Source organism: Podarcis erhardii (assembly GCF_964252035.2).
Source record: "Podarcis erhardii genome assembly, chromosome: W".
Taxonomy (NCBI): Eukaryota; Metazoa; Chordata; class Lepidosauria; order Squamata; family Lacertidae; genus Podarcis; species Podarcis erhardii.
Window position 1 is genome coordinate 9,043,733 of NC_138506.1, and position 27,372 is coordinate 9,071,104.

Below are 27,372 nucleotides of genomic sequence, written 5' to 3' on the forward strand. Positions count from 1 at the left end.
CTGTACTTTTCTAAGGTAAGGGCAGCTGGTATTAGTGGGAGGAGGATTTGACACTTGCTGAGATACAGAGGGCCTAGGTGGCTAATTATCTGGCCAGCTCAAATGGAATGGGCTGCCACAGGGTGGACTGATGGCCATGGACTTGGGTGACTTTTTTATATAAAGGGTGTTATGCACATTCATGGAGGAGAAGCAGAGATTTGTTAATGGCTGTTTACCCCCTGACCAATAGGTAGAGAAACTGCTTTGCATGTGTATAGACCCAGGTTCATTCCACGTCAACTCCAGAGGATCAGGTTGCAGGTTCTAGGAAGGCCTGAGACCCTGGGAAGCTGCTGCCAGTCAAAGAAGACAGTATTGGGCTAGATGGGCCAGTCATCTGAATCTGGTACAAAAGGATATTCCTGTTTCTTAAGCCAGGATAGCTAAATGGAACCTCCGCGTGCTGAGGCATTCTATCCCCAAGTGATCAGATATTGTGAGGAGAATCAGAGCTTACAGGGTTAATAGCTCTATGTGTCGTCCTGCCCACTGGGAGGTGTGTTTTGTTCACATATGGGGAATGTTCTTTGTGTGTGAAGTTCCTTTCGGTTTTCGCTGACAAAAGGGAGGATGCCTGCTCTTTCTCCTGGATGATTTATTTGCTATGCTGTACATTAAAGCTTCTTTAGATTAGAAAGAAGCCTGCGTATGGACTGTTATTTTTGCACCCGCACAAGCACACTCCACTGTTTGCGATACTCTGTTCGAAGCTGGGGAAAGTCCAGAAGCACAAGGAAGCGTACAGGACATCCAGAAATCATCACAGGTTGTGGCAGTTGCCTGCATAACACAACAGGTTATGGATTCAGCCACGTCGTGCCTGTGTGTGGGGGAGCAGGAGGTCCAGCTGGAGATCCTGCCTAAGGCTTGAGGCAGTGGAGCTCACTGGTGAAGGCCTCATCTTCAGAATTGGGTGCCAGGAGCTACTGGAACATGAGTAGGCTAAGCCCTGGGGGAGAAGATGGCGGAAGGCCAAGAGTCTGCACAGTCCCTTTTGAGAGACTCAATGGACATAACTGGGAGGAATGGTCCCAGAAAGCCTGGCTTACAGCCAAAGGTCTGTGGAGGCAGCTCCGGTTCAGGCTGGAGACGGAGCTGGAGCAGCAGCAGTTGCAGCGGCAAATGCCTCACAGAGGAGGGACCAGAGAGCCCTGGGATCTATAGTGCTCAGTCTGGATGGCTCACAGTTGCCAGTTGTTGAGGGTCTTGGAAACGCCCAGGCTGTTTGGCAGGAACTGGAGAGGGTTCATCATGGAACCACAGCGGGAGCCAAAGGCCACATCCCCAGAAGCAGGACAGCCTCAAGGAGAGCTGCCGCCAGGAGTGAGGGAGCAGTAAAGGCAGAAAACACAGTCAAAGCTTTTTCAACGTGTCATTGCTTTGTTTGCGGCTCTGATCGACACCTGCATCGAGAGTGTCCAAGGAGAGCAAAGGAATCTGCACAGGATGCCTCCAAGGCCGTTTCCCATGGCAACCAGATAAGAGGGGGAGCCCAGTGTGGGAACGCGAGGAGAGGACGTGACAGAGGAAGTGAGAGAGACAGCACTTCGCATCATCTTGCTGCATCTATGGTGATGGTGATAGACAGCTCCAGTGAGGTCAGCATGCTGCGCTGGATCATCGACAGTGGTGCCAGTCATCATCTGCTGCTCTCTGGTGGCCGAATGTGGAACTGCAGAGCTGTTTCGACTGGAAAAGCAGTCACACTTGCAGATGGGTCGCAGAGTCAGCTAATGACTGTTGGAAATACCTTTGTTCCTTTTTTACAGGCGGAACTGGAAGCCTATGTTGTGCCAGGAATGCAATGTTGTCTGCTGTCTGTTTCTTCTCTTGTTACAGATGGCTATAAGGTTAGATTTGAAAATGATGTCTGTTCTATTTCCAGGGGTGGGAAGCACCTGGTTAGTGTTGAATGTCAGAACAAGGCTCTTTGTTCTGGAAACACCTCAAGCACGTAAGGGTGACACTGAGACAGCACAAGCCCAGTGTGCTAACATTCCCACTCACGATATGTGTCAGCATTTGTGGCACAGGAGAATGTCGCACAGCAATTGGGGGTATGTCAAGAAGCTGCCAGAATGCACTGAGGGATGCAAAATAAAGGCATGTGATAAGTTCCTGGGTTGAAGAGCTTGCAAGAAAGCTAAGGTTAAAACGTGCACTTATTCCTACCTCTGACAGGGTAACCACAAAACCTTTTGAGCTGGTCCATGCAGATTTATGTGCCCTATGCCAGTTGCAAGTCTGGGCGGAGCTAGGTTTGCTCTCACTCTGATTGATGATTTTCCCCGAAATGGTTGGTTGTCTTAAGGACAAGAGTGAAACTGCCAACATGGTAAAAGAGTGGATCACTGCAGTGGAACTACAATTCTCCCTGAGGGTGTGTAGTTTTCAATCAGATCGCGGTGGGGAATTCACTGGTTCTGCTTTGCAGGGTTTCTTTCGCCAGAAAGGGATACACCACAGGTTGACAGTCGCAAATTCTCCACAGGAGAATGGGGTTGCAGAACGTCGGAACAGAACACTGCAGGAAGTGGCAGAAGCCATGCTGTTTGACGCAGGGTTGCCACAGCGCTTTTGGGGGGAAGCGTGGAAAGCTGCAAGCTTCACGCTGAACCGCTCATACAGTTCTGTTGTAGGGAACATGCCCTATTTCCTGCTGCACAGTAAGAAGCCCAAGGTGCATTTTTTCCATTTGTTTGGGTGCAAGGCTTGGGTTCTTGTGCCAAAGGCCCAACGCAGGAAGGGTGGCCCAAGGTCTTGGAAAATGATCTTTTGTGGGTATGAACCAGGGACTAAGGGGTGGAGATTTGCCTATCCAGAAGGCAATCAGTCAAGGGTTCTAGTCAGCAGGAGTGCTGAGTTCTGTGAGCAGAGTTGGTGGACACGCATCCATGGGAATCCTGACATTCTCTCAGAGAGTCTGTTTGACTCTGCTGAGGAGGGAGAGGTAGATACTGAACCTGCTGCTGAGGATCTGGTCCCTGACCAGGAGCAGGAACAGGGAAGGGCATCTCCACAGGCTATTAAAAAAGAACCTCAGAGTGCACCTTCATCTCCCACCAGTGCAGTGCAGAAGTTCAGAAGACGCGGTAAGTCTGAGGTGGAGTCTTCTGATGACAAGGACGCACTACACTAGCTGGCCCCAGTGGGTCAGAGGAGGCATCTGAAGTAGTGCTAAGGCGTTCCACACACACTACTAAAGGTAAGTCACCCGAGAGGTTTGAGGTCATTAGTGTGTGGGTTGGTTTGGTGCAGTGCGAACCAGAGAGTTTTGAGGAAGTTCAACAGTTGCCTGAAGCAGAAGCCAGGAAATGGCAAGAGGCAATGGGAAAGGAGTTGAACTCAATGAGGTCTTTAGGTGTGTTCTCCACCACGAAGCTGCCAGCAGGCAAGCAGGCCGTGAGCTGTCACTGGGTTTACAGGATTAAACCCACAGCGACTGGAGAACCACAGTACAAGGCTAGGCTAGTAGCCAGAGGGTTCACACAGCAGAAGGGGCTGCATTACACTGAAGTGTATGCTCCTACTTCCCGGAGTGAAACTGTGCATGCTTTTAACAGTAGCTGCACAAAGAGGTCGTCATGTGGATCACTTTGATGTGGATGTTGCTGATTTGAACTCAGACCTGAAGGAGGATCTGTACATGCTACCTCCTCCAGGGTTTGAGGACAATGAGCCAGATGTAGTGTGGAAGTTACACAACTTTATGGCTTGAAACAATCGGCCAGTAATTGGAACATGTGTCTGAATGATGCTCTGCAGAGCATGGGTTGCCAGAGAAGTCTGGCAGACAGCTGCCTGTACCTGAAAGGGTCAGGAGAGACACAGGAGCTGGTCTTGGTGTTTCTGGATGACATCGTCCATGTGGCACAGACAGGGAAACAGGTGCAAGGTTTAAGCTCAAAAACCTTGATCCAGTGAAGGTTTACCTAGGTGTCCAGATAGATAGGTCTGAGGATGGAAGCTTTTTGTTCAGTCACAAAGGCAAGATTGAGAAGTTGCTTGAGAAGTTCAGGATGTCTGAATCTGCAGGGGTCAGAACACCCATGGAGACAAGCTACGTGAAAGACAGTCCGCTTGGGGAATGTGCTGAGTTTGAAAACGCTGAGATCTTTCAGTCAGCTCTGGGTAGTTTGCTTTATCTCTCCCAGTGGAGCAGACCAGACATAGCATTTGCTACCAATCTGCTCAGCAGGGAGGCTACAAAGCCAAGTGTGAGTGCCTGGAATGGTATCAAGTGGGTGCTGCGTTACCTGCAAAATACCAAAGATTTCTGTCTCAAACTGTCAGCTGAGGGTGAAGCACAGCTCACGTTCTGGACTGACAGCGATTGGGCAAGTCTTGGAGACAGGAAATCGGTGTCTGGGATGGTAGTGAAGTTTGGGGAATCTCTAGTTGGGTGGAAGTCCTAAAAGCAAAGTCTTATTGCACTTTCCTCTACTGAAGCTGAGTTCAGTGTGCCGTCAGAACTCTGTAGGGAACTAGAATTTTACCGGTGTTTGGTCTAAGAGATCTGTGGGGATTGTTGCCTGCCCATCACTGTTTGGGAGAACAATCAATGCTGTTTGAAGCTGGCAGAGTCTGGACAGTTTAAGTCCAGAACCAAACATTTGGACATACGTTTCCAGAATGTGTGTCAGAGTGTCCAGACAGGCTTGGTGAAGCTGAAGTACTGTCCAAGTCAGGAGAATCTGGCAGATGGGTTTACTAAACCTTTGAGCTTCCAGCGTCATGGGGAGTTCTGTGAAGGGTTGTGTTTGGGGTAAGTGGTTGTACTTTCAGTTCCCCCAGTGTACAGAATGAGAGGGAGTGTGAGGAGAATCAGAGCTTACAGGGTTAATAGTTCTATGTGTCGTCCTGCCCACTGGGAGGTGTGTTTTGTTCACATACGGGGAATGTTCTTTGTGTGTGAAGTTACTTTCGGTTTACATCTGATGAGAGGGCATTCCACAGGGCGGCCCCAACTACAGAGAAGGCCCTTTGCCTGGTTCCCTGTAACTTTGCTTCTCGCAGTGAGGGAACCACCAGAAGACCCTCAGAGGAGGACCTCAGTGTCCAGGCTGAATGATGAGGGAGGAGACGCTCCTTCAGGTATATTGAACCAAGGCCATTTAGGGCTTTAAAGTCAACACCAATACTTTGAATTGTACTGGGAAACGCACTGGGAGCCACTGAAGATCCTTTAGGATTGGTGTTATAGGGTCCCGGCAGCTACTCCCAACCACCAGTCTAGCTGCTGCATTCTGGATTAGTTGTAGTTTCTGAGTCACCTTCAAAGGTAGCCCCATGTAGAGCGCATTGCAGTAGTCCAAGCGGGAGATAACCAGGGCACACACTACTTTGATGAGACAGTCTGAAGGTAGGTAGGGTCTCACCCGGCGTACCAGGTGGAGGTGTGGATCACCCTTGTTGATTCTAGGTAGCCTTAGGCAAGTCACTCTGCCTTGGCTCCCTAGCAACGTGGAGACAATAAAACTGATTTCTAACCTGTTTTAGGATTCCTGATATAATTTGCATGTGAAACACCAGCATTGTGCTTATACAATAATGTTATTAATGCAATTGCCTTCCCTCATTGCTGCAGGTGGAGCACATGGCAGTCTCGAGTAGCGGCGGCAGTGCCCAAGGGTTTGAGGCAGAGGGCACCATGGAAGAGGAACTCGAACCTACACTTAAGGAGCAGCCCTGCGAGCCAGACTGTGCTGAGAAGGCCTTGAAGGGCAGCGATGCCAACCCAGGCAAAGTTAGGGAGGGTGGACTCACAAGGTCAGAAAGCAGTGGCAGCCCGGATGGTGCACGGCTGTCTGCTAAGGAGGCGGCAGAGGTCTCCCCTGCTTTCCCAAAGGCTCTGGAGAGCGAGCATCCAGGGAAGGAGAAGAGCACTGCAGCTGCTGGCACAACCCTTACAGCTGCCACAAAGGCTGCCGCCACCATGGCCACCAACAGCTGCAGCACTTTGACCTCTGCCCCAGCCACCTTCACCTTGAAAAGCACCTGTTTCTCCACTTCTCAGGCCCTTGCTATGCAAAAAATGGCCCTCTCCTTCCCACCCGGAGCAGTCCTCACCCCCAGCCAGCCCCTGGTTTACCTCCCACCTCTTCCGAGCCTGCTCAGGGTCCCTTCTGCCCTTGCCCTGCCTGTCATGCCCTCCTTCCCACAAGACCCCTGCCTGCCTAGTCTTCTCTCCCCCTCTGAGCTCTGCTCTTACCCATATGCCTTCTCCGTGGCTAGGCCTTTGGCCGCAGATCCCAAAGTGGCCCCTGTGGAGACAAGCCAGCTGAACTGCCCTGCCCCGTCAGGGGAGAGCAGCACCCTTGCAGTCACTGGACCCTCCTCTGCTGTCGATGGCTCGGACCTCTTTCCTAGCACGCCTGCCTTGGCAGCGGCAGGTGCCAGCACTGTGCCGCTGTCAGTCACCACCAGCGTGCTTGCCAGGGGCCCGGCAGGCCCAGAACAGCTTCCCTTGGGCATCCTGGCCTCCATCTCCCCACTGAAATCCCCCCCACAGCTGGAGCGTGAGATGGTCTCCCCAGAATGCAGCGAGATGCCCCTTGAGAGCCAGTGTGGTGTAGTGGTTAAGAGCGGTAGTCTCGTAATCTGGGGAACCGGGTTCGCGTCTCCGCTCCTCCACATGCAGCTGCTGGGTGACCTTGGGCCAGTCACACTTCTTTGAAGTCTCTCAGCCTCACTCACCTCACAGAGTGTTTGTTGTGGGGGAGGAAGGGAAAGGAGAATGTTAGCCGCTTTGAGACTCCTTAAAGGGAGTGAAAGACGGGATATCAAATCCAAACTCTTCTTCTTCTTCTTGACCTTTCCGCCAAGTCAAACCACCAGAAGCTGCCTCCTCCGAGCGAGCGAAAGATGGCCCCGATGCCTGTGTTGACCCCGGTGCACACCAGTGGCAAAGCACTGCTCACCACAGTCTTCTCCAAGCCTCAGTGGGTAGCTCAGGCCATTGGCGGCCCAGGCACCACGTCGCCCTTCGTCATCTTCCTGGAGTTCCTCCGCAATGGGGAGCAGGGCTCCTGGGTGAAGAACTCGACCACCCTCATCAGCACCATCCCAGGCACCTACGTTGGGGTGGCCAACCCAGTCCCAGCTTCCGTGCTGCTGGGGAAGGATTCTGGCACCGGCATTGGCAGGGACTCCTGCCATCTCACCAAGCAGGAGCTCATTTCCATTGTTGACCAGGGAGAGCCTCGCAGTGGCGGGCTGCCTCCCGGGAAGAAGAGTGGTGGAGAGGGCCGCCTGACCCCGCAAGGCAGCTCCTTCGTGCCTGGGGTGTCCCAGGGGCCCAGTTGCACCCTTCAAAGGAGCTTGCCATTTGGAGCCCCAGCCAGGGAAGCACTTACCCTCGGTGCTCAGTCAACGGGAAGCCTGCCAGCCCCCAGCTGCTTCCCTTGGGGTGGTCGCCTTACCATCAGGGCCCTCTGCTTTCCATCGGCATCTCGGCAGCCGGGCAGCTGTGCCCGAATCAAGTTGCCCCCTGCAAGCCAGTTGGTGCAGGTGAGCTGGCCATGTTCCCTGGTGTGCAGCTGATAGAGTCCTCCGCAGTGGTCCAGAAAGCCCCTGAAGCTCCCTCTCAGGGCAAGGGTTGTAAGGCAGCCTTGCTGAACAATGCCAGCCCTTTGTGCATCTCACCAGCTCTTCAGACCAGTCTCCCAGACACAAGGGGTTCCAAGGGTCTCATTCCAAAATACGACTCTGACAGACTCGAGGCTGACTCAGCAGCAGAGGCCACCCCGCAGCCCAAAGCTCCCCCAGAGGGCTGTAGCCACAAGTGCCCCGGGGACGCCAAGCCTAAAAACCAGGTCTTGGCTGCCTACCTATCTCACGGCCTTTCCTTAGCTAGCCAGCCAAGTGTGCGGACGACCTCTGAGACGCCTCTCCCAGGGAGCAAGCGCAAGGACTGGAACTGCAGCAACGCACCTCGGGATCAGCTGGCGGCAGAAGTCCCTCTCCGCAGTGTGCACCAGGTTGATCTCAGCTGCGTGAAGAAGGAACGAGTGGAGCCAGAGGTGCTGATCACCTCTGCCGCTTGTCTGCATGCTGGGGCTGCCTCGAGAAGCCCTCCAAAAGCCAAGCTCAAGGGGGTGGCCCACACTGAACTAGAGGAGGGCTTCCCCTGCAAGTCCAAGCGGCAGCATGACGGGCCAGATCGTCTGACCCACAAGAGGCAGAAGTGCAGGGGCAGTGAGAAATCTCAGGCTCCCTGCAAATTGGACAGCCAGAACCTGCACACCCGCAAGGTGAGTGACTTGCCCTGATGTGAAAACAGGGCTCACACCCAGTGTTTCCTGGAGCAGCATCTGAGGGGTGGCATGGGTGAGATTGGGCTGAGGGTTAGGGAGTCCTCCGGGAGGACTAGTTTCTTGCTGAGGACAAGGAAAAAGATGAACTAGGATTGAAAGATGTTGGAAGTAAGCTCCTGTAGTGCTGATGGAGTTCCTGCAGAGCTGCTTCCAATACTACAGGAAGGAGAGAATCTTGCCTGGACAGCAGACAGAACCAGGAATTTCATGTGATACCACTGTGCATCTTAAATTATTTTAGTTACAGATAGGTAGCCGTGTTGGTCTGCCATAGTCAAAACAAAATAAAAAAATTCCTTCCAGTAGCACCTTAAAGACCAACTAAGTTAGTTCTTGGTATGAGCTTTCGTGTGCATGCACACTTCTTCAGATACACAGATGCATGCACACGAAAGCTCATACCAAGAACTAACTTAGTTGGACTTTAAGGTGCTACTGGAAGGAATTTTTTTATTTTGTTTTAAATTATCTTGTGACTCTCCTTCATGAGAAGTGCTTGTTTGTTGCATGAGAGCACTATTAGGATCAGTGTCCATTGTTTACACGAATGTCCTGGTTGGTTATTTTTTATTCAGTTTCTTATTTTCACTGTATCTTACCTAAAAGACAGAACGGATCCAGGGAAAATAATTACATGACGAGATGCCTCTGATATTACATTTTAAAATGTAGTTTGTCCTCTATACTTTTAAAAAATGTAGCCAGGTTGAATCTCTGTGTTGGAGGTGAAGCTGATGTGTGAATCCCAGATAATAATAATAATAATAATTTATTATTTATACCCCGCCCATCTGGCTGGGCCTCCCCAGCCACTCTGGGCGGCTTCCAAAAGAATATTAAAATACTATGATACATCAAACATTAAAAACATCCCTAAACAGGGCTGCCTTCAGATGTCTTCTAAAAGTCTGGTAGTTGTTGTTCTCTATGTAGATGTGGTCTTGGAAGCATTTCTGGTTTTGTCTGGTGGTTTCAGCCTTACCAGAATGCCTTGGGCTTTCCCCTGTGTTAGACTTTACTTGCATCAGAGGTTGTTTTGTGCAGCTAGATGGAGCATGTGACATCAGAAGAGGCTCAGAGGCACTTGGTTGTGTCATATGGCTTAGGGCAGGTCTGTTTTAATTGCCCCAAGTGCGTTCCCTGTTGCCAGCAGCTGCTTCATTGAGACACAGCCATTAAGAAGCCCTGGCTTCTGATTCCTTTCAGAGTTCAGTTCAAAGTGGCCCGTGCTGATCATTTTAAAGCTCCTGCATGGCTTGGAACCCAGATTATCTCTTAGACTGTCTTCCTCCATACCACTGTGACTGAAGTTCACTTCTGTAGCCTTTCTGAGGGTGACCTGCCCTTCAAAGGCTAAGTGAGTGGCAATAAGGGCAGTGAGAGACCTTTTCAGGTATTCCCCTGTGTGTTTGTGTGTGTGTACACATACATATACACACACACATATATATACACACACACACACATATATATACACATACATACACACACAAACATATATATATATAGTAAAGGTAAAGGTACCCCTGCCCGTACGGGCCAGTCATGTCCGACTCTAGGGTTGCACGCTTATCTCGCTTAAGAGGCCGGGAGCCAGCGCTGTCCGAAGACACTTCCGGGTCACGTGGCCAGCGTGACGAAGCTGCACCAGCGCCGCACACAGAAACGCCGTTTACCTTCCCGCTATAAAGCGGTACCTATTTATCTACTTGCACTTAAGGGTGCTTTCGAACTGCTAGGTGGGCAGGAGCTGGGACCGAACGACGGGAGCTCACCCCGCCGCGGGGATTCGAACCGCCGATCTTACGATCAGCAAATCCTAGGCACTGAGGTTTTACCCACAGCGCCACCTGAGTCCCATATATATATATATATATATATATATATATTTGCTTTCGTAGATTTTCACGGGTACAGGAATGCAGGTTTTGGTGTCCTCGGGTGTCTTCCCGTGTAAAAGTTGGGGTGTCTAGGCGACGTTTCGACGAGGTCTCACTCGTCATCTTCATATATATATATATATAAACACACTTCCCCCCAGGTGGCACCTGATTTGATGTCATTTCAGCACCAGCTAAGTCCTTTTCCATTTTCCCAGGTTGTTTTAATTTTAGTTATTTATTTTTTTACCTGTTAAGCAGATTGGGGTAGTGATGACACTGCTGTGCTTTTTAAAAATCTGCTGGATCTTCTTAGCATTTTGGTTCCAGAGTTTTATTAAGTTTCATTTCTATTGCAAACAGCCCTGGGGACATGGGAGTGCTGGAGGTGCGGGATGTTGTTGTTGTTGTTGTTGTTGTTGTTGTTATTTAGTCGTTTAGTCGTGTCCGACTTTTCGTGACCCCCATGGACCAGAGCATGCCAGGCACTCCTGTCTTCCACTGCCTCCCGCAGTTTGGTCAAACTCATGCTGGTAGCTTTGACAACACTGTCCAACCATCTCGTCCTCTGTCGTCCCCTTCTCCTTGTGCCTTCCATCTTTCCCAACATCACAGTCTTTTCCAGGGAGTCTTCTCGTCTCATGAGGTGGCCAAAGTATTGGAGCCTCAGCTTCAGGATCTGTCCTTCCAGTGAGCACTCAGGGCTGATTTCCTTAAGAATGGATAGGTTTGATCTTCTTGCAGTCCATGGGACTCTCAAGAGTCTCCTCCAGCACCATAATTCAAAAGCATCAATTATTCGGCGATCAGCCTTCTTTATGGTCCAGCTCTCACTTCCATACATCACTACTGGGAAAATCATAGGTTTAACTATACGGACCTTTGTTGGCAAGGTGATGTCTCTGCTTTTTAAGATGCTGTCTAGGTTTGTCATTGTTTTTCTCCCAAGAAGCAGGCGTCTTTTAATTTCGTGACAGCTGTCACCATCTGCAGTGATCATGGAGCCCAAGAAAGTTAAATCTCTCACTGCCTGGCTCAAGGTCAGCAACCACACTACCTGGGGTGTGCGAGACATCCATATCTTTCTGGTATAATTCCTCTGTGTATCCTTGCCACCTCTTCTTGATGTCTTTTGCTTCTGTTAGGTCCTTACCACTTTTGTCCTTTATTATGGTAATCTTTGTACGAAATGTTCCTTTCATATCTCCAATTTTCTTGAACAGATCTCTGGTTCTTCCCATTCTGTTGTTTTCCTCTATTTCTTTGTATTGCTCATTAAGAAGGCCTTCTTGTCTCTCCCTGCTATTTTTTGGAAATCTGCATTCAGTTTCCTGTATCTTTCACTATCTCCCTCGCATTTTGCTTGCCTTCTCCCCCCTGCTGTTTGTAAGGCCTCGTTGGACAGCCACTTTGCTTTCTTGCATTTCCTTTTCATTGGGATGGTTTTCGTTGCTGCCTCCTGTATAATGTTACGAGCCTCCATCCATAGTTCTTCAGGCACTCTGCCCACCAAATCTAAATCCTTAAACCTGTTCCTCACTTCCACTGTGTATTCGTAAGGGATTTGATTTAGATTGTATTTTACCTGCCCAGTGGTTTTTCCTACTTTCTTCAGTTTAAGCCTGAATTTTGCTGTAAGAAGCTGATGATCTGAGCCACAGTCAGCTCCAGGTCTTGTTTTTGCTGACTGTATAGTGCTTCTCCATCTTGGGCTGCAAAGAATATAATCAATCTGATTTCGATGGTGCCCATCTGGTGATGTCCATGTGTAGAGTCGTCTCTTGTGTTGATGGGAAAGCGTGTTTGTGATGACCAGCTTGTTCTCTTGACAGAACTCTATTAGCCTTTGCCCTGCTTCGTTTTGAACTCCAAGGCCAAACTTGCCAGTTGTTCCTTTTATCTCTTCATTCCTTACTTTAGCATTCCAACCCCCTATGATGAGAAGAACATCCTTCTTTGGTGTCACTTCTATAAGGTGTTGTAAGTCTTCATAGAATTGGTCAATTTCAGTTTCTTCAGCACCAGTAGCTGGTGCATAAACATGGATTACTGTGATGTTAAAAGGTCTGCCTTGGATTCGTATCAAAATCATCCTATCATTTTTGAAATTGCATCCCAGTACAGCTCTCGCCACTCTTTTGTTGACTATGAGGGCCACTCCATTTCTTTTACGGGATTCTTGCCCACAATAGTAGATATGATGGTCATCCGAACTGAATTCGCCCATTCCCGTCCATTTTAGTTCACTGATGCCCAGGATGTCAATATTTATTCTTGCCATCTCATTTTTTACTACATCCAACTTACCCAGGTTCATGGTTCTTACATTCCAGGTTCCTATGCAATATTTTTCTTTACAGCATTGGACTTTCCTTTCGCTTCCAGGCATATCCGCAACTGAGCGTCCTTTCGGCTTTGGCCCAGCCGCTTCATCAGCTCTGAATCTACTTGTACTTGTCCTGCTGTCAGCTTCGTTCCGGAGCTGACAGAGGCTGGGAATCTAAGGAAGCCGAGGGAGATAAGGACACTGGAATGCAGACTGGAATGTGAGAGGGAGGAGGGGCAGCCGAGTGGCAGAACTTCAGAGAGCAGAGAGCAAGCAGAAGATAAAAAAGCTCTAAACACCAATCTTAGCTCAGAGACAGAAGGAGAGAGGCCGGGAATAGCTAGTCCAAAGAAGAAGAAGAAGAAGAAGAAGAAGAAGAAGAAGAAGAAGAAGAGGAGTAGTAGTAGTAGTAGTAGTAGTTTGGATTTGATATCCCGCCTTTCACTCCCTTTAAGGAGTCTCAAAGCGGCTAACATTCTCCTTTCCCTTCCTCCCCCACAACAAACACTCTGTGAGGTGAGTGGGGCTGAGAGACTTCAAAGAAGTGTGACTGGCCCAAGGTCACCCAGCAGCTGCATGTGGAGGAGCGGAGACGCAAACCCAGTTCCCCAGATTACGAGACTACCACTCTTAACCACTACACCACACTGGCTCGAAGACTCGAAGGCGGGAAAAGGTCAGTGAGAGGAGGGGAAAAGAACGGAAGCGCAAGGGTTTTTTCCACTGTTGGAAGAGGAAGGGGCGGAGTTCAGACTCGGCAACTGCTAACTTGGAGTCAGACACGGAGTGAAGGAGCTCCGGAGTGATTTATGTGTTTGAGCAATGTGATTTATGTGTTTGAGATAATTACTGCCGGTGTCTCGCTTCTGTGGGAGAGCCAAGCCATTACAGATTGCTGAGTCTCATCTTAATCTCTCACACCGGAGGACATCAAAGACCATGTTGGATGGGCAAGTACCAGATGTAGGAAGTGCAGCTGAGGGGGCAGGAGAGCCCACTGACCCCATAACAGAATTAAGGAGCTACACGTGGCAGCTCAAAAGCCAATTAGACATTTTGGCAGGAGCACTGCAGAACAAAGGTTGACTTCAGAACAGAAAAGGAACCTCAGAGCCAGCAGGGGGCCTGGACTGATCCCAGCTAAATACAATGGAGATACAGAAAGTTATGCAGCCTTTAGAACGGAAGCCAGATACATTTTGGACTTGAGATCAGCTGAATTCAGCTCAGATAAGCAGCGTGTTGCATGTCTGATCAGTTGGCTGGGGGGGGAGCGAAGGACTGGGCTATCACCCTTATGGAGACCCAACACAGTGCTCTAGGGAACCTGCAGGAGTTCTGGAGACTGATGGATGCCATGTTCAAGAGCCCACTAGAGCACGCCACTGCAGAGCAGCAGCTACTGAACTTGCGACAAGGGGGTGACTCTGTGGCTTCTTACTGGACTACCTTCAATTCACTAGCGCACAAGGTGGGCTGGGGACAGAACACAGGCCATGTATCGTGCAGCCACGTATCGTGCAGGGCTGAGTCCTTCGATCCTGGATGAGATGGCGAAGATGCAACCCATGCAGTCATTGGAAGAGATAGTTCAAGCGTCCTTACAGCTAGGGCTATGCCAACAGCAGAGGAAGCTAGAGAAGAGGGGGGCAGGGGGGCCCTTGGGGGTAAGGGCCTACACTCCCAAGCTTCCAGAACAGGGGGTTGGCAGTACACCTAGTCAGGGAGAAGCTGTTGAACCGATGCAGATTGGATCGGTGGAAGGGGAGAGAACCAGGAAGTCATGGAAGGAAGGGAGTCGGCAGCGTCAGGAGACACGCACTTGCTTCGTGTGTGCTAGGCAGGGGCATTTGGCTAAACAGTGTCCTGATAGGAAGACAGGGGGATCCCTTTCAGGGACCAGGGTGGAGGAAAAGCCCAAACCCCAAGCAGAACAGTCGGGAAACGGCCAATCCCAGCCCTTAAGAGAGGCTAGGGGCTGGGAGACAAGTTAGTAGAGGGGCCTCAAATGGAACCAGCCGTTCCTGGGATAGCTCTGCCCATGACGCTACAACTCCCAGATGGTTGCAGGGTGCAAGGGCAAGCACTGGTGGATTCGGGGGCTTCTCTAGACTTTGTAGATGCAGATTTTGCGAAGCAACACAACCTTGGGACACAGCAACAAGACTCCCCAATTGAGGTACAGACGATAGATGGTTGACCCTTAATAGGGGGGGAGGTGGTTCAAGCCACACAACTGTTAGGGGTGGAGGTGGTGGGACACAAGGAGACAATGAGGTTCCATATCACTAAGTTAGTGACACACCCCATAGTCCTAGGAATGACGTGGCTCACAAAACACAATCCTGTCGTGGCCTGGTGCCAATGCTCCTTAACGTTCGCGTCAGCCTTTTGCCAAGTGAACTGCTTGAGGCGTGAAGTACCTAGAGAGGTGAGAGAGAAGGGGGCGGAGGTAGGAGGGAAACTCACGGGAGAAGAGAGTTCCATACCCTTGCAGTATAAGGCCTTCAGAGACGTGTTCTGTGAGAGGGAGGCAGACCAGTTACCCCCACACCGCCCTTATGACTGCAAAATAGACTTGGTGCCAGGGGCCCAGATACCCACCAGTCGCCTCTATTCCATGTCAGAGATGGAGTTAGCCGAGCTGAGGGACTTCTTGCAGAAGAATTTGGCAAGGGGTTTTATCCTACCAACAAAGGCACCAGGGGGAGCCCCAGCTTTCTTCATAAGCAAGAGGGACACCCCGGAAAAAGGCTCGTTGTGGACTATAGGAGGACCAACAAGCTCATGATTCCCAGCCGATACCACTTGCCATGTATTGGGGATCTGCTGGAGAGGTTGAGATCAGCGAAAATTTTCACCAAGTTGGACCTGAGGGGGGCCTACAACCTGATACGGGTAAGGGAAGGCGACGATTGGAAGACGACCTTTAATACAAGATATGGGACCTTTGAGTACTTAGTGATGCCGTTTGGGTTGCAATCGGGCACAGCCACCTTCCAGGCCTTCATCAATCATGTTTTGGCAGACTTGCTAGACAGGAACGTGGTATCTTACCTTGATGATCTTTTGATATACTCAGAAAGTGCTGAAGAGCATGTGCGACATGTAAGGGAGGTGTTGCAACGGCTGAGGGCACATAGACTCTACGCCAAGTTGGAGAAGTGCCAGTTCCACATGACAGAGGTGGAATTTTTGGGGTATTGCGTGTCTCCTGAGGGGGTGCGTATGGATCTGGCGAAGGTGAAGGCGGTGTTGGAGTGGCAGAAGCCTAAGACCAAGAAGTACTTGCAGAGGTTCTTGGGCTTTGCTAACTACTACAGGAAGTTTATGCCTAACTACTCGCAGCTCATCACACCCCTCACTGACTGCTTGAGGGGCAAGAAGCCGTTCGTCTGGACGGAGAAGGCGCGGTGCGCGTTTGAGAGGCTCAAGGAGATGTTCACCGCAGAGAAGTACCTGCACCACGCAGATCCGTACATACCGATGGTAGTGGAGACGGATGCTTATGAAAGGGCAGTAGGAGCGGTGCTGCTGCAGGAAGACAGCCACGGGGACTTACGGCCGTGTGCATTCCACTCGCGGAAGCTTAACACTTAGGAACAGAACTACACCATTTGGGAAAGGGAGCTGCTGGCTATAAAAGAGGCCTTGGAGACGTGGAGGCATTTCCTAGAAGGTGCACAACGCCAAGTGGAGGTGCACACCGATCACAAGAACTTGGAATATTGGCAGACCGCGAGACAACTGAACCAGAGACAGATCAGGTGTCGCAGTTCTTTGCCCGCTTCAACTTCTGCATACAATATGTACCGGGGCACCTGAACCAGAGGGCAGACGCCTTGTCCTGGAAACCGGAATACATGAGGGGAGAACAGAAGCAAGAATTGAAACACATTCTGAAGCCAGAACAGTTGCAACTAGCGGCAACATCGATTGTCAGTGTAGAGGAGTTCAGGCGCCAAACACAAGGAGATGAATTTGCGCAGCAGAAACTGGCAGCGATACGTAACAAGGAGAACAGCGCTGAAGGATTCACTGAAAGGGAAGGCCTCTTGTTTAAGGGTGAGGTGCTCTACGTGCCAGAAGGGGATTTGCGAGCACGAGTCATGCGGCAGTGCCACGACAACCCGACGGCGGGTCACTTTGGGCAGTACAAGACCGTAGATCAACTAAGGAGACGGTTTTGGTGGCCCAGGATGAGAGAAGAGGCCCAGGAGTATGTCAGGGCATGTGACACTTGCCAGCGAGCAAAACACCTAGAGCAGCACCAGTGGGACTTCTGCAACTGCTTCCGACTCCTCAAGGACCTTGGGAGGCGATCACGATGGATTTTATCACAGACTTGCCGCCTTCTCGAAAGCAGACAGTCATCTGGGTCGTGGTGGACTTGTTCACAAAAATGGCGCACTTCGTGCCATGCCCAAAGCTGCTGTTGGCACAGGAAATGGCCCAGATGTTTGTAGACCACGTGTTCAAACTGCACGGGCTGCCGTTGCGAGTGATTTCGGATAGAGGAACACAATTTACCTCACAGTTTTGGAGGAAGCTGATGCAGCTTTTGGAAGTTGAAGTGTGTCTGACATCAGCGAGACACCCTCAAACCAATGGAGAGTCAGAGAGGACCAATGCTATGTTGCAGCAATACTTGCGTTGCTATGTGAACTACCAGCAAGAGGACTGGGTGGATAAATTGGGACTAGCAGAATTCGCGTACAACAATGCGGTACACGCGTCTACCCAACAAACACCGTTCCTGGCCAACTATGGACAACATCCGAGGGCGTTTCCAGAACCAGAGGACACCTTGTTGGTGCCAGTGGCAGAACAGTTCGTAGGGGAGATGCAGGTGTTACATGAACTACTGAGAGAAAAGCTGGACGCAGCTAAAAACGTGTATAAGAGGAATGCTGATGAACGTAGACAGCAGGGAGAAGAGATCAAGGTGGGGGACAAGGTGTGGTTGTCGGCCAAGGACTTACCAACAAAGGGGAGGTGCAAACGTTAGAGGCAAGGTGATTGGGACCATTTGAAGTGGTAGAACAGGTAAACCCCGTAGCGTTTAAATTGAGATTGCCTGCCTCGATGAAGATACACCCTGTATTTCACAGGGCTCTCCTGTCACCATACGTTCCTGCACATCCCTGCCAGGAACCTAAACAGACACCTCCTCCTCCAGTCATGGTGGAGGATCAGGAGGAGTTTGCGATCCGACAGATTTTAGACTCAAGACTGTGTAGAAGACAGTTACAGTATTTTGTGTCATGGAAAGGTTATGGACCTGAAGAAAACTCCTGGGTACGAAGCCAGGATTTACATGCCCCAGACCTGCAATGGCAGTTCCACCGTAGGTTCCCCCACAAACCCAAGCCCAGAGGGTGGGAGGAAGAGGACGACCTTAATGAAGAAGAAGCTGAAGAGACTGGCACATGGTGGGCACCAGAGCAGAGAGAGCCCTCCGAGACAGGCAGCGAAGCCGAGGAGGAGGAAGGGGGGCTTAGAGGAGGGGGTGATGTCAGCTTCGTTCCGGGGCTGACAGAGGCTGGGAATCTAAGCAAGCCGAGGGAGATAAGGACACTGGAATGCAGACTGGAATGTGAGAGGGAGGAGGGGCAGCCGACTGGCAGAACTTTAGAGAGCAGAGAGCAAGCAGAAGATAAAAAAGCTCTAAACACCAATCTTAGCTCAGAGACAGAAGGAGAGAGGCCGGGAATAGCTAGCCCAAAGACTCGAAGGCAGGAAAAGGTCAGTAAGAGGAGGGAAAAAGAACGGAAGCGGAAGGGTTTTTTCCACTGTTGGAAGAAGAGGAAGGGGAGGAGTTTAGACTTGGCAACTGCTAACTTGGAGTCAGACATGCAGTGAAGGAGCTCCGGAGTGATTTATGTGTTTGAGCAATAAACCTGAGATAATTACTGCTGGTTTCTCGCTTCTGTGGGAGAGCCAAGCCATTACACCTCCGCTCTTCCTCAGTAGCATGTTGGATGCCTTCTGACCTGAGGGGCTCATCTTCCAGCGTCATAACTTTTATATGCCTGCTGTCTTTGTCCATGGAGTTTTCTTGGCAGGGATACTGGAGTGGCTTGCCGGTTCCTGCTCCAGGTGGATCACGTTTGGTCAAAACTCTCCACTATGACCTGTCCATCTTGGGTGGCCCTGCATGGCATAGCTCATAGCTTCTCTGAGTTATTCAAGCCCCTTCGCCATGGCAAGGCAGTGATCCATGAAGGGGGGAGGGGTGGGGTACAAACATGGAAAAAATAACGTGGAACAAATCTGGCAAAGACCTCTTGCTTCTTCTCACTGCCAGTGTGTCTCTTCTGTATCCACAGTGGCGGAAGTATCACAGCTCCCACGAGGTCAGCAAGCAGGAGAGCCAGTCGGGCTCCACGAAGGAGCATGGCAGCCCTCGTGTGAAGCGCAAGCACCGGAAGGCAGCTCCAGGGCATCATGGGCACAGCTGCGAAGAAGGTACAGGAGCCGGGTCTGCGCTCTGACGATTGCCTTTCCTAAAAGTGTCCAACATCCATGGAAGACTCTTCTACGCTGGTCCTGTAGCCAGCAAGGGTCTCTCTCTGCTGGGCACAGTCCATCTTTGCCTACCTCTTGAGAGAGGGATGATCAAAATAGGTGTGAGCCACCCTTAAAGGACAGAGCTGCTACCTGCAGTGTGAAGCGTTTCTGTCCATCCTCTCTGGGATATATGAGGCCCGTTCTCTGAATTTCTGGCTTGCTTCCTTAAAATACAGTAGCGTACTGTCGGGGAACTGCCATCAGTGCCAGAGGGAGAGAGCAAGCTCCAGAGGGATTCCAGAGAGCGTCCCGGGATGGGGTGAGGCAGCCCATCTTCTGGGGAAGAGAATCAGCGTAGCACCAGTGGAGAAGGGGGGCAGATGGGGGAATCGGCGAGGCGGTCCCATGACTCCTTGCCGGGGACCAGCAGGGAGGGTAAGGGTCCTCCGCTGCCTACGCCCTCCTTGCGCAGAAGGCTTCCGCGCAGGGAGAGTAGGAGGAGACTAGGTGTCAAAGAGCTTCTTTGCTGGAAGAAGTTTAAGAAACGCCCACTGACGGATTCTGCCAGCGATTGAGACAGCCACGGGTGAGTGGCTGTCTGGACAGAAAAGGTTCACTCAGGCAACCCAGCCAGGTGTTGGCACCGGCTTACGCATGAGCAACCCCTAGAACCATTACAGCAATCCGTCAGTCCCTGACATTGCTTGTGCGTAGCCCCGGAGAGGCAGCATGATGAGCCAAACGGCCGGCCGGAGAGACAGAGCAAGAAGCCATGGTGCGAGGTCTGGTCGAGAGGAACCGAGACCTGGAGGCGCATGTAGCTACCCTGTCTGCGCGGCTGGAGGAGAGACGGGCTCAGGATGCTCAGGTCAGAGCCACCACGATAGGGAGGAAGGTCCCGGGGCTGGTACACAAGTTTGGTTGAAAGCCCCAAGACTACAATGCATTCCGAACGGAAATTCAGTACACTTTGGAATTACAGAAAAATGAGTTTGCGGATGATGGGGAGAGGGTGGCTTACATTGTGGGACATCTGCAGGATGGGGCGCGCGAATGGATCAGGCCCCTAATGGCGACGCAGAATGATGCACCTCACAACGGTTGGGAGGAATGTTTTTGCCAAAAATCTCAGAAACCTCATCAGAAGGGCTTTAAACTGACTAACGTGGGGGAGGGAGACAGTGCTCCTGAAGGTAGGAGTCTATCAATTGATGAAGATGATCATCCAAATGTCATAGACCAAATGGAGCAAACAGCACACAGACCTAGTGGTGGGAGGAAAAAATCCTTAAATAAGAGACACGGGGGAATGATTAATGGACTTCAATGTCTGTACACTAATGTGCAAAGCATGGGTAATAAACAAGATGAGCTTGAGCTCTTGGTACAGCAAACTAAATATGACATAATAGGCATCACTGAAACCTGGTGGGATAAGTCCCACAACTGGAATGTAATAATGGAGGGATACAATCTATTTCAGAGAAACAGACCAGACAAGAAAGGAGGAGGAGTGGCGTTATATGTCAGGGATGTGTATACCTGTGAAGAGATCCAAGATTTATTTATTTTTTATGATATTTTTATTAAATTTTCACAATAAAAAGATTATAAACAGTAAATAGAAAAAATACAAGAAAGATACAAAACCACAAAAATACAAAAATACAAAAATACAAAAATACAAACACTTAACATAAAAAAGAAGAAAGAAAAAAAAAGGAAAAAAGAAAGAACTCCTTTCAAATTCATATCCTTCATAGCCTTATTCTCTTGACTTCCACCCACCCTCCTTTCTTGTATTCCACTTCAAATTTAATTTAGCAAATTCATTTATATTAGTTTTATCCTTTGAAAATTCCTTCAAATATTATATTATTCAAATTTTCATCCAATATCTATCCCTTCTTTCATATTTTTATTTATCTTAATCACTTGAACCTCTTCTTCTCATTTCAATGTCCTCAACATTCAAAGATTTTGCAATGTTTTTGTAGATAGTTTTTAAACTTCTTCCAATTTTCTTCCACCTGCTCTTCTCCTTGATCTCGTATTCTGCCAGTCATTTCTGCCATTTCCATGTAGTCCATTACTTGCATCTGCCATTCTTCCAAGGTGGGTAGATCTTGTGTCTTCCAATGCTTTGCAACCAGAATTCTTGCTGCTGCTGTGGCACACAAAAAGAAAGTTCTATCCTTCTTTGGCACCAATTGGCCGACCATGCCCAGGAGAAAGGCCTCTGGTTTCTTAGGGAAAGTGTACTTAAGTACCTTTTTTAGTTTGTTATATATCATCTCCCAGAAAGCCTTAATCCTTGGGCATGTCCACCAAAGGTGAAAGAATGTACCTTCAGTTTCTTTACATTTCCAGCATTTGTTATCGGGCAAATGGTAGATTTTAGCAAGCTTGACTGGGGTCATGTACCACCTATACATCATTTTCATGATATTCTCCCTTAAGGCATTACATGCCGTAAATTTAATTCCGGTGGTCCATAACTGTTCCCAGTCAGCAAACATAATGTTATGTCCAACATCTTGTGCCCATTTAATCATAGTAGATTTCACTGTCTCATCCACGGTATTCCATTTCAACAGCAGATTATACATTCTTGATAGTATCTTAGCATTGGGTTCTAACAATTCAGTTTCTAACTTTGATTTTTCCACCTGGAAGCCAATCTTTTTATCTAGATTATAGGCCTCTCTTACTTGAAAGTAATGTAGCCAATCCCGCACCTTGTCTTTGAGTTTTTCATAACTCTGCAATTTCAATTTATCACCCTCCTGCTCCAAAATTTCCCAGTACCTTGGCCAATTGGTCTCCATGTTAAGTCTTTTCATGGCCTTTGCCTCCATTGGCGATAACCACCTTGGGGTTTTGTTCTCCAACACATCTTTATATTTGATCCAGACATTAAATAATGCTTTTCTGACAATATGGTTTTTAAATGCCTTATGTACCTTAACCTTACCATACCACAAATACGCATGCCATCCAAATACATTATCATACCTGTAATGGTTGTAAGGGGTTACTTGTGCGTAAATTGCCTTCAGTTTAGTCAGTTTGTTTGCTCAACCATGTTTAGGGTTAGAGCTCGCCCTCCGTGACCTGTTAGTCACTTGCAGAATCCGTCCGTGGGCGTTTCTTGAACCTCTTCCAGCATAAAAGCTGTTTGACCCCAAGTCTCCTCCTATGTTCCCTGTGCGGAACGCGTCTGCGCAAGTGAGGGGAAGGCAGGGGCGTGCCAGCGCTCTCTCCACTAGATTCGGGTGAAGGGTCTTGGAGCCCTGTCACCAATTCCTCCATCTCCCTCTCTTCTCTATTGGTGTTGCGCTGAATTCCTTCCCCCCTGCTGGTCCCCTCTCCGGCATCGCCCTGGAGCCCTGCCTCCGCCTCTCGCTCTGCTCGCTCTGATGTCAGTTCCTTGACATCCACCTCCCTCCCAGGACCCCCTCCACCCCCGGCCTGACCCTGTGACGTGACCTTGTCCGCTTCTTCAGCCGACGATGCAGGGAATCCCCAAAAGGAGCTGCTGTCGTCGTCCGAGAACTCAAACCCCGCTTCCCACCCGTTCCGATTCCTCACGGGAGGGGCTTCCCAATCTGATTCCTCCTCTCCTGACGATTCTCCTCCTTCCTCTGGGGAAGCTGGAAAACCCACAAAATCCTCCTCCTCCTCATCGGTGGTGGCAAATTGCTCCTCCCAGAATCGCTCCAGGGGTTTGGGCTTCCTCGGATACCTGTTGTGGAACTCTTCCACCAGATATTCATCATCTATTTCCCCCGCGGGAACCCACGTGTTTTCTGACTCGGGTTCCCCCTCCCAAGCTACTAGGTTCAACAACAACAACAAGTTTATTAAATTTGTGAGGTCCATGCCTTTACACAAAATACAATAAAACATTATTAAAAAGATAGACAATAAAATTATATAAATAAGCTAAAATTCATGCCATGCTGTCCCAGCAAGGAAACTACCCCCAAAACCCCACCATTCAGGAAAGAAGATACAGCAACAGGTTAGGAGAGCAATGGGAGGGACCTCACCATTTCATCCAGAAACCATACCCTAGTTTTCATAGCCTTCACCACAAAGACCGCTACCACGTGAGAAATCCGTGGATCAGCGTCCACCAGTAAAAACTTTACTTGGTCCTCAGAGTTGACTATTGATTTGGGAATAGTTTGTAACATCGCATCCCTGAAGGCCGAATAGATGGGACAATACAACATGTAATGTGTGAGATCCTCTTTGGTTCTCATATGACAAGGACATATACGCTGCTCTACTGGGATTTTTGCATATCTGCCTGACAGATAGGCCATAGGAATGGTTTGAAAACGGGCCATGGTGAAAGCTCTCCGAAGGGTGGGATTGGTGATATTCGCCAAGTAATTGGCGCAGGTTTTGACTGTTTTCAGTCGGGGAAACCAGTGGGAGGACCCTGGGTTCTGTATTTTTGTGATATCTAACAGAGCGTCTCTCTCCAGGATCCATTCCCGAACTTTGTCCGGGCTCCACAGTTTGAGAATATTAAACTCCAGTAGGGTGTATCTAACCAGGATCTCAGATAGGTTTTGACGCCAAGTGGTGTTCTTTTGAAGAGATACAAAGGCTTGTTTGGCCAATAAGGTGTTTGAAGTGTTTGCAAGGTTGATGTAAAATCGTAGGAATCTTAAGTGGGCCCTGGCAGACACAGAGGGTAATCCAACCTCCACCCTCAAGAAAGCTGCTGGGGTTCCTTGAGGAAGGCCTAGAATCCTCTTGAGATAACAATTTTGCAAAATTTCAAGCCGTTCCAACAACCTCTGGTTCCACCCCCAGAGTTCTATCCCATATAACATCTGGGGAATAGCTTTCCCAACAAAGGCTCTTAATGCCAGGATCACCAATTGTCCTCCCCGGGTATGGAAGAAACTAAGCAGGACACCAATTGTTCTTCGTGTTAGGATGGTTACAGCCTTAAAGTGGGCTAGCCAACTAGATGTAGCCTGGAATGTAACACCCAGATATTTAAAAAAAGGGCACTGTTCAATCACATGTTCGTCTAAAGACCATCTAAAGGTGTGGCGAGCTCTAGTGAACACCACAATTTTTGTTTTGTCATAGTTTATCTTTAGTGAGTTATGGGAACAGTAGGCTGTGATCCCCGCCAACATGCTGCGTAAGCCTCTTCGGGTGAGTGCCATTAAAGCCATGTCATCGGCATATAACAATATATTCAGACGTTTACCTTCGAGGGCTGGAGCCGATGACTTGTACTTTGCCATGTACTGGACAATGTCGTTTATATAAAAGTTAAAAAGAAATGGGGCTAGCAGGCATCCCTGTTTGACCCCTTTCCCCAATGGCAGTGGGTCCGTAAGAGTTCCCGATGGCCCAGTTCTGATTTTAACTGTAGTATCTGTGTGTAACTCTCTGAGAATTTTTAAAAGTCGTCTATCAATGTCCGTTTCATATAATTTTTTCCATAGTCTATCTCTACAGATTGAGTCAAAGGCAGATGTCAAGTCTACGAAGGCCACAAAGAGTCTGCTCTTATACGCTTTTGAATATTTAGCTACCAGGGTCTGTAGTACCAGACAGTGACCTATCGTATTGTGGCCCTTTCTAAATCCTGCCTGTTCCTGGTTGAACAGGTTAATGTGGTCCGCCCAGTCTACCAACTTGTTTAGTAAGTACCGGGTATAAAGTTTGTATGCGATGTCCAGAAGGCTTACAGGGCGGTAGTTTGCTGGATCTTGAATATCTCCCTTCTTGTAGATAGGGGCTACCACACTTAGTTTCCAGTTTGCTGGAATTTTGCATGTGTTGTTTATTGCCGTAAAAAGTTTGGCCAAAAAGATGGCCCACCATTGGGCATTTGATTTAAATACCTCAGGGGGGATCATATCCTCACCAGGAGCTTTGCCATTTTTTAATGTTTTAATTGGCGCTGTGGGTAAAAGCCTCAGCGCCTAGGGCTTGCCGATCAAAAGGTCGGCGGTTCGAATCCCCGCGGCGGGGTGCGCTCCCGCTGCTCGGTCCCAGCGCCTGCCAACCTAGCAGTTCGAAAGCACCCCCGGGTGCAAGTAGATAAATAGGGACCGCTTACTAGCGGAAAGGTAAACGGCGTTTCCGTGTGCGGCTCTGGCTCGCCAGATGCAGCTTTGTCACACTGGCCACGTGACCTGGAAGTGTCTCCGGACAGCGCTGGCCCCCGGCCTCTTGAGTGAGATGGGCACACAACCCCAGAGTCTGTCAAGACTGGCCCGTACGGGCAGGGGTACCTTTACCTTTACCTTTAGGCACTCTGATTCTGTAACAGGATCCCAACTAGCTAGATGATCATTCTTCAATGGGAGGGACGGACTCGAATTAGCAGTATTTGAGGGTGTGTATAGCTGGGAAAAGTGTTGAAACCACACATCAGATGAAATACTGTTGTTTACAATTTTTCCTTTGGATGAGACTCCCTGTGCTACTATTGCCCAAAATTTTCTATCGTCTCACAATTTAATTGCCTTATCAAGTGCCTCCCATTGTTCCTTCCTATAAAGGGATTTCTTTAGTTTTAAGGTGTTTTTATAGTAAGAGCAAGATCTGTGGAAGTTTACCATAGATGACAGAGTCCTCTCCTGTTTTACCTTGTTTTGTTGTTTCCTGAGCAGGGATCTTAGCTTCCGGCAGTCTTTGTCAAACCAGTCCCCCGATTTGTTATGTTGTTTGGGAGGCCTGGTGTTTATAAGTAATGGGAAAAGAGACTCTGAGATCCGCTGATATAGTGAAAAAGGATCAAAGTTAGGTAAAAGACACTGGTCTCTCAGAACCAATAAATCTGGAGAGTGCAGGCGTTGTTTAATTTTAAGCTCCAGCTCGCTGTTCCATTTACGCCTGCGTGGGGCCGGTGCTTGAGGAGGGACTGCACAATGTAGATGTTGTAATCCCCCTGATTTGAGGGGAGTTAGTGAGATTGCTCTAGGAAGATGGTCGCTCTCAGTTCTGTTAAAAGTGCTGAGACCCTGTGCCCTCTCCAAAATTGTTGGAGAGACCAGGATATGGTCAATCACACTTGGACCACGATGGCCGATGAAAGAAAAGAAACCTCCTGCCCTATCCATGTAAGTACCATGCAGGTTGTACAAATTATGCTTAAAGGCAATCTCCAGTAATGTATTACCTGCCTTATTCAGGACCTTTTCATCAGAGCTCCAAGGGATAAACCAGTCTGCCTCTGGTAAAAACTGGGTTTTGGAGCCATATGAATTGATGTCGCTGCCTATCCTGGCATTAAAGTCGCCTGCCAGCAGGATGTTCCAGTCAGGAAATTCTATTTTGGCCTTCTCCAAGCATGACTCCAAATCTTCCCAGATTTGCATTGTCTGAGAGGAAGTACACACGGGGGGAATATAAACGTTGAAACATAGAAAATCTCCTCCTGTGTTGTTGGAGATAAGTAAAATCTGAAAATTGTTGCTCTTCATCCACTGCAGTTGTCGCACCCTGTACCCTTGCTCTATAGGAATAAAAGTGACCAAACCGCCACTAGGTCGGCCACGGTTATTTAGTTTTTTCGCAGGGGTAGCAAAAGCCTCATAGCCCTGTAAGTAAGGGAGATGAGAGTCTAGGCACCAGGTCTCCTGTAAACAAATAATCTGGAATTTTGAGAGGAAATCCAGAAAATCAGCATCGCCCTGCTTAGACAGCCAGCCCGCCACATTCCACGATAAGATGTGGAAATATGGTGGTGAGGGGAATAAAGGTAGACTCCTCCGTTTGTTCTTTAGGATGATGGAATGAATGTTTTTGTAGAGGTGGAGTGGGCTGTTAAGATCATTTGTGGTAGGGACTAGCCTAGTGAGTTTTGTTTCCCTGGCATGGTGTCCCCTCGCTGTATCTGTCTTTCAATCCTCCACCTGAATGTCATCTAAGGATCCTGAGGCGTCCACAAAGATTGAACCGTTCCTACTCATCGGCATGGCAAGTTCTACCTGGTGTGTTGTTGTTTGCGGTATTAAGGGGTGTGTGGGAGAACCCACTTCTTCGGGGGACAGGAAGCGGCACTGCGTCCAATCTTCGTTGGATAAGGGCTTTGTTGTGTTAGTAGCGAAATTAAATTCCAAAGGAGCAGAAAAGCCTTGGAGGAGTAAGGATTTTTTAATGGTTTGTAACCTAGCTATTAACGCATCCTGGGACTGTTGAATCTGCTCAAGGGAGGCTAAAAAGAGCAGCTCCTTTTCGTTTAAGATATCTTTTTTGGGTTCATTGGAAGGGAGTAAAATTTTTTGGAGCTTAGCCTTCTGTTTGGAAATTT

General features: G+C 49.1%; 1 protein-coding gene across 1 annotated transcript in view; it reads left to right on the forward strand.

Annotated features, from left to right (window-relative positions):
- Positions 1-27,372, forward strand: part of LOC309333254 (BCL-6 corepressor-like protein 1) — a 120,978-nt gene that overhangs the window by 4,116 nt on the left and 89,490 nt on the right. Inside the window, 4 exon segments of the mRNA XM_081846676.1 lie at positions 5,630-6,613; positions 6,868-7,282; positions 7,285-8,294; positions 18,893-19,031. Coding sequence (XP_081702802.1) covers positions 5,630-6,613; positions 6,868-7,282; positions 7,285-8,294; positions 18,893-19,031 — 2,548 coding nt within the window.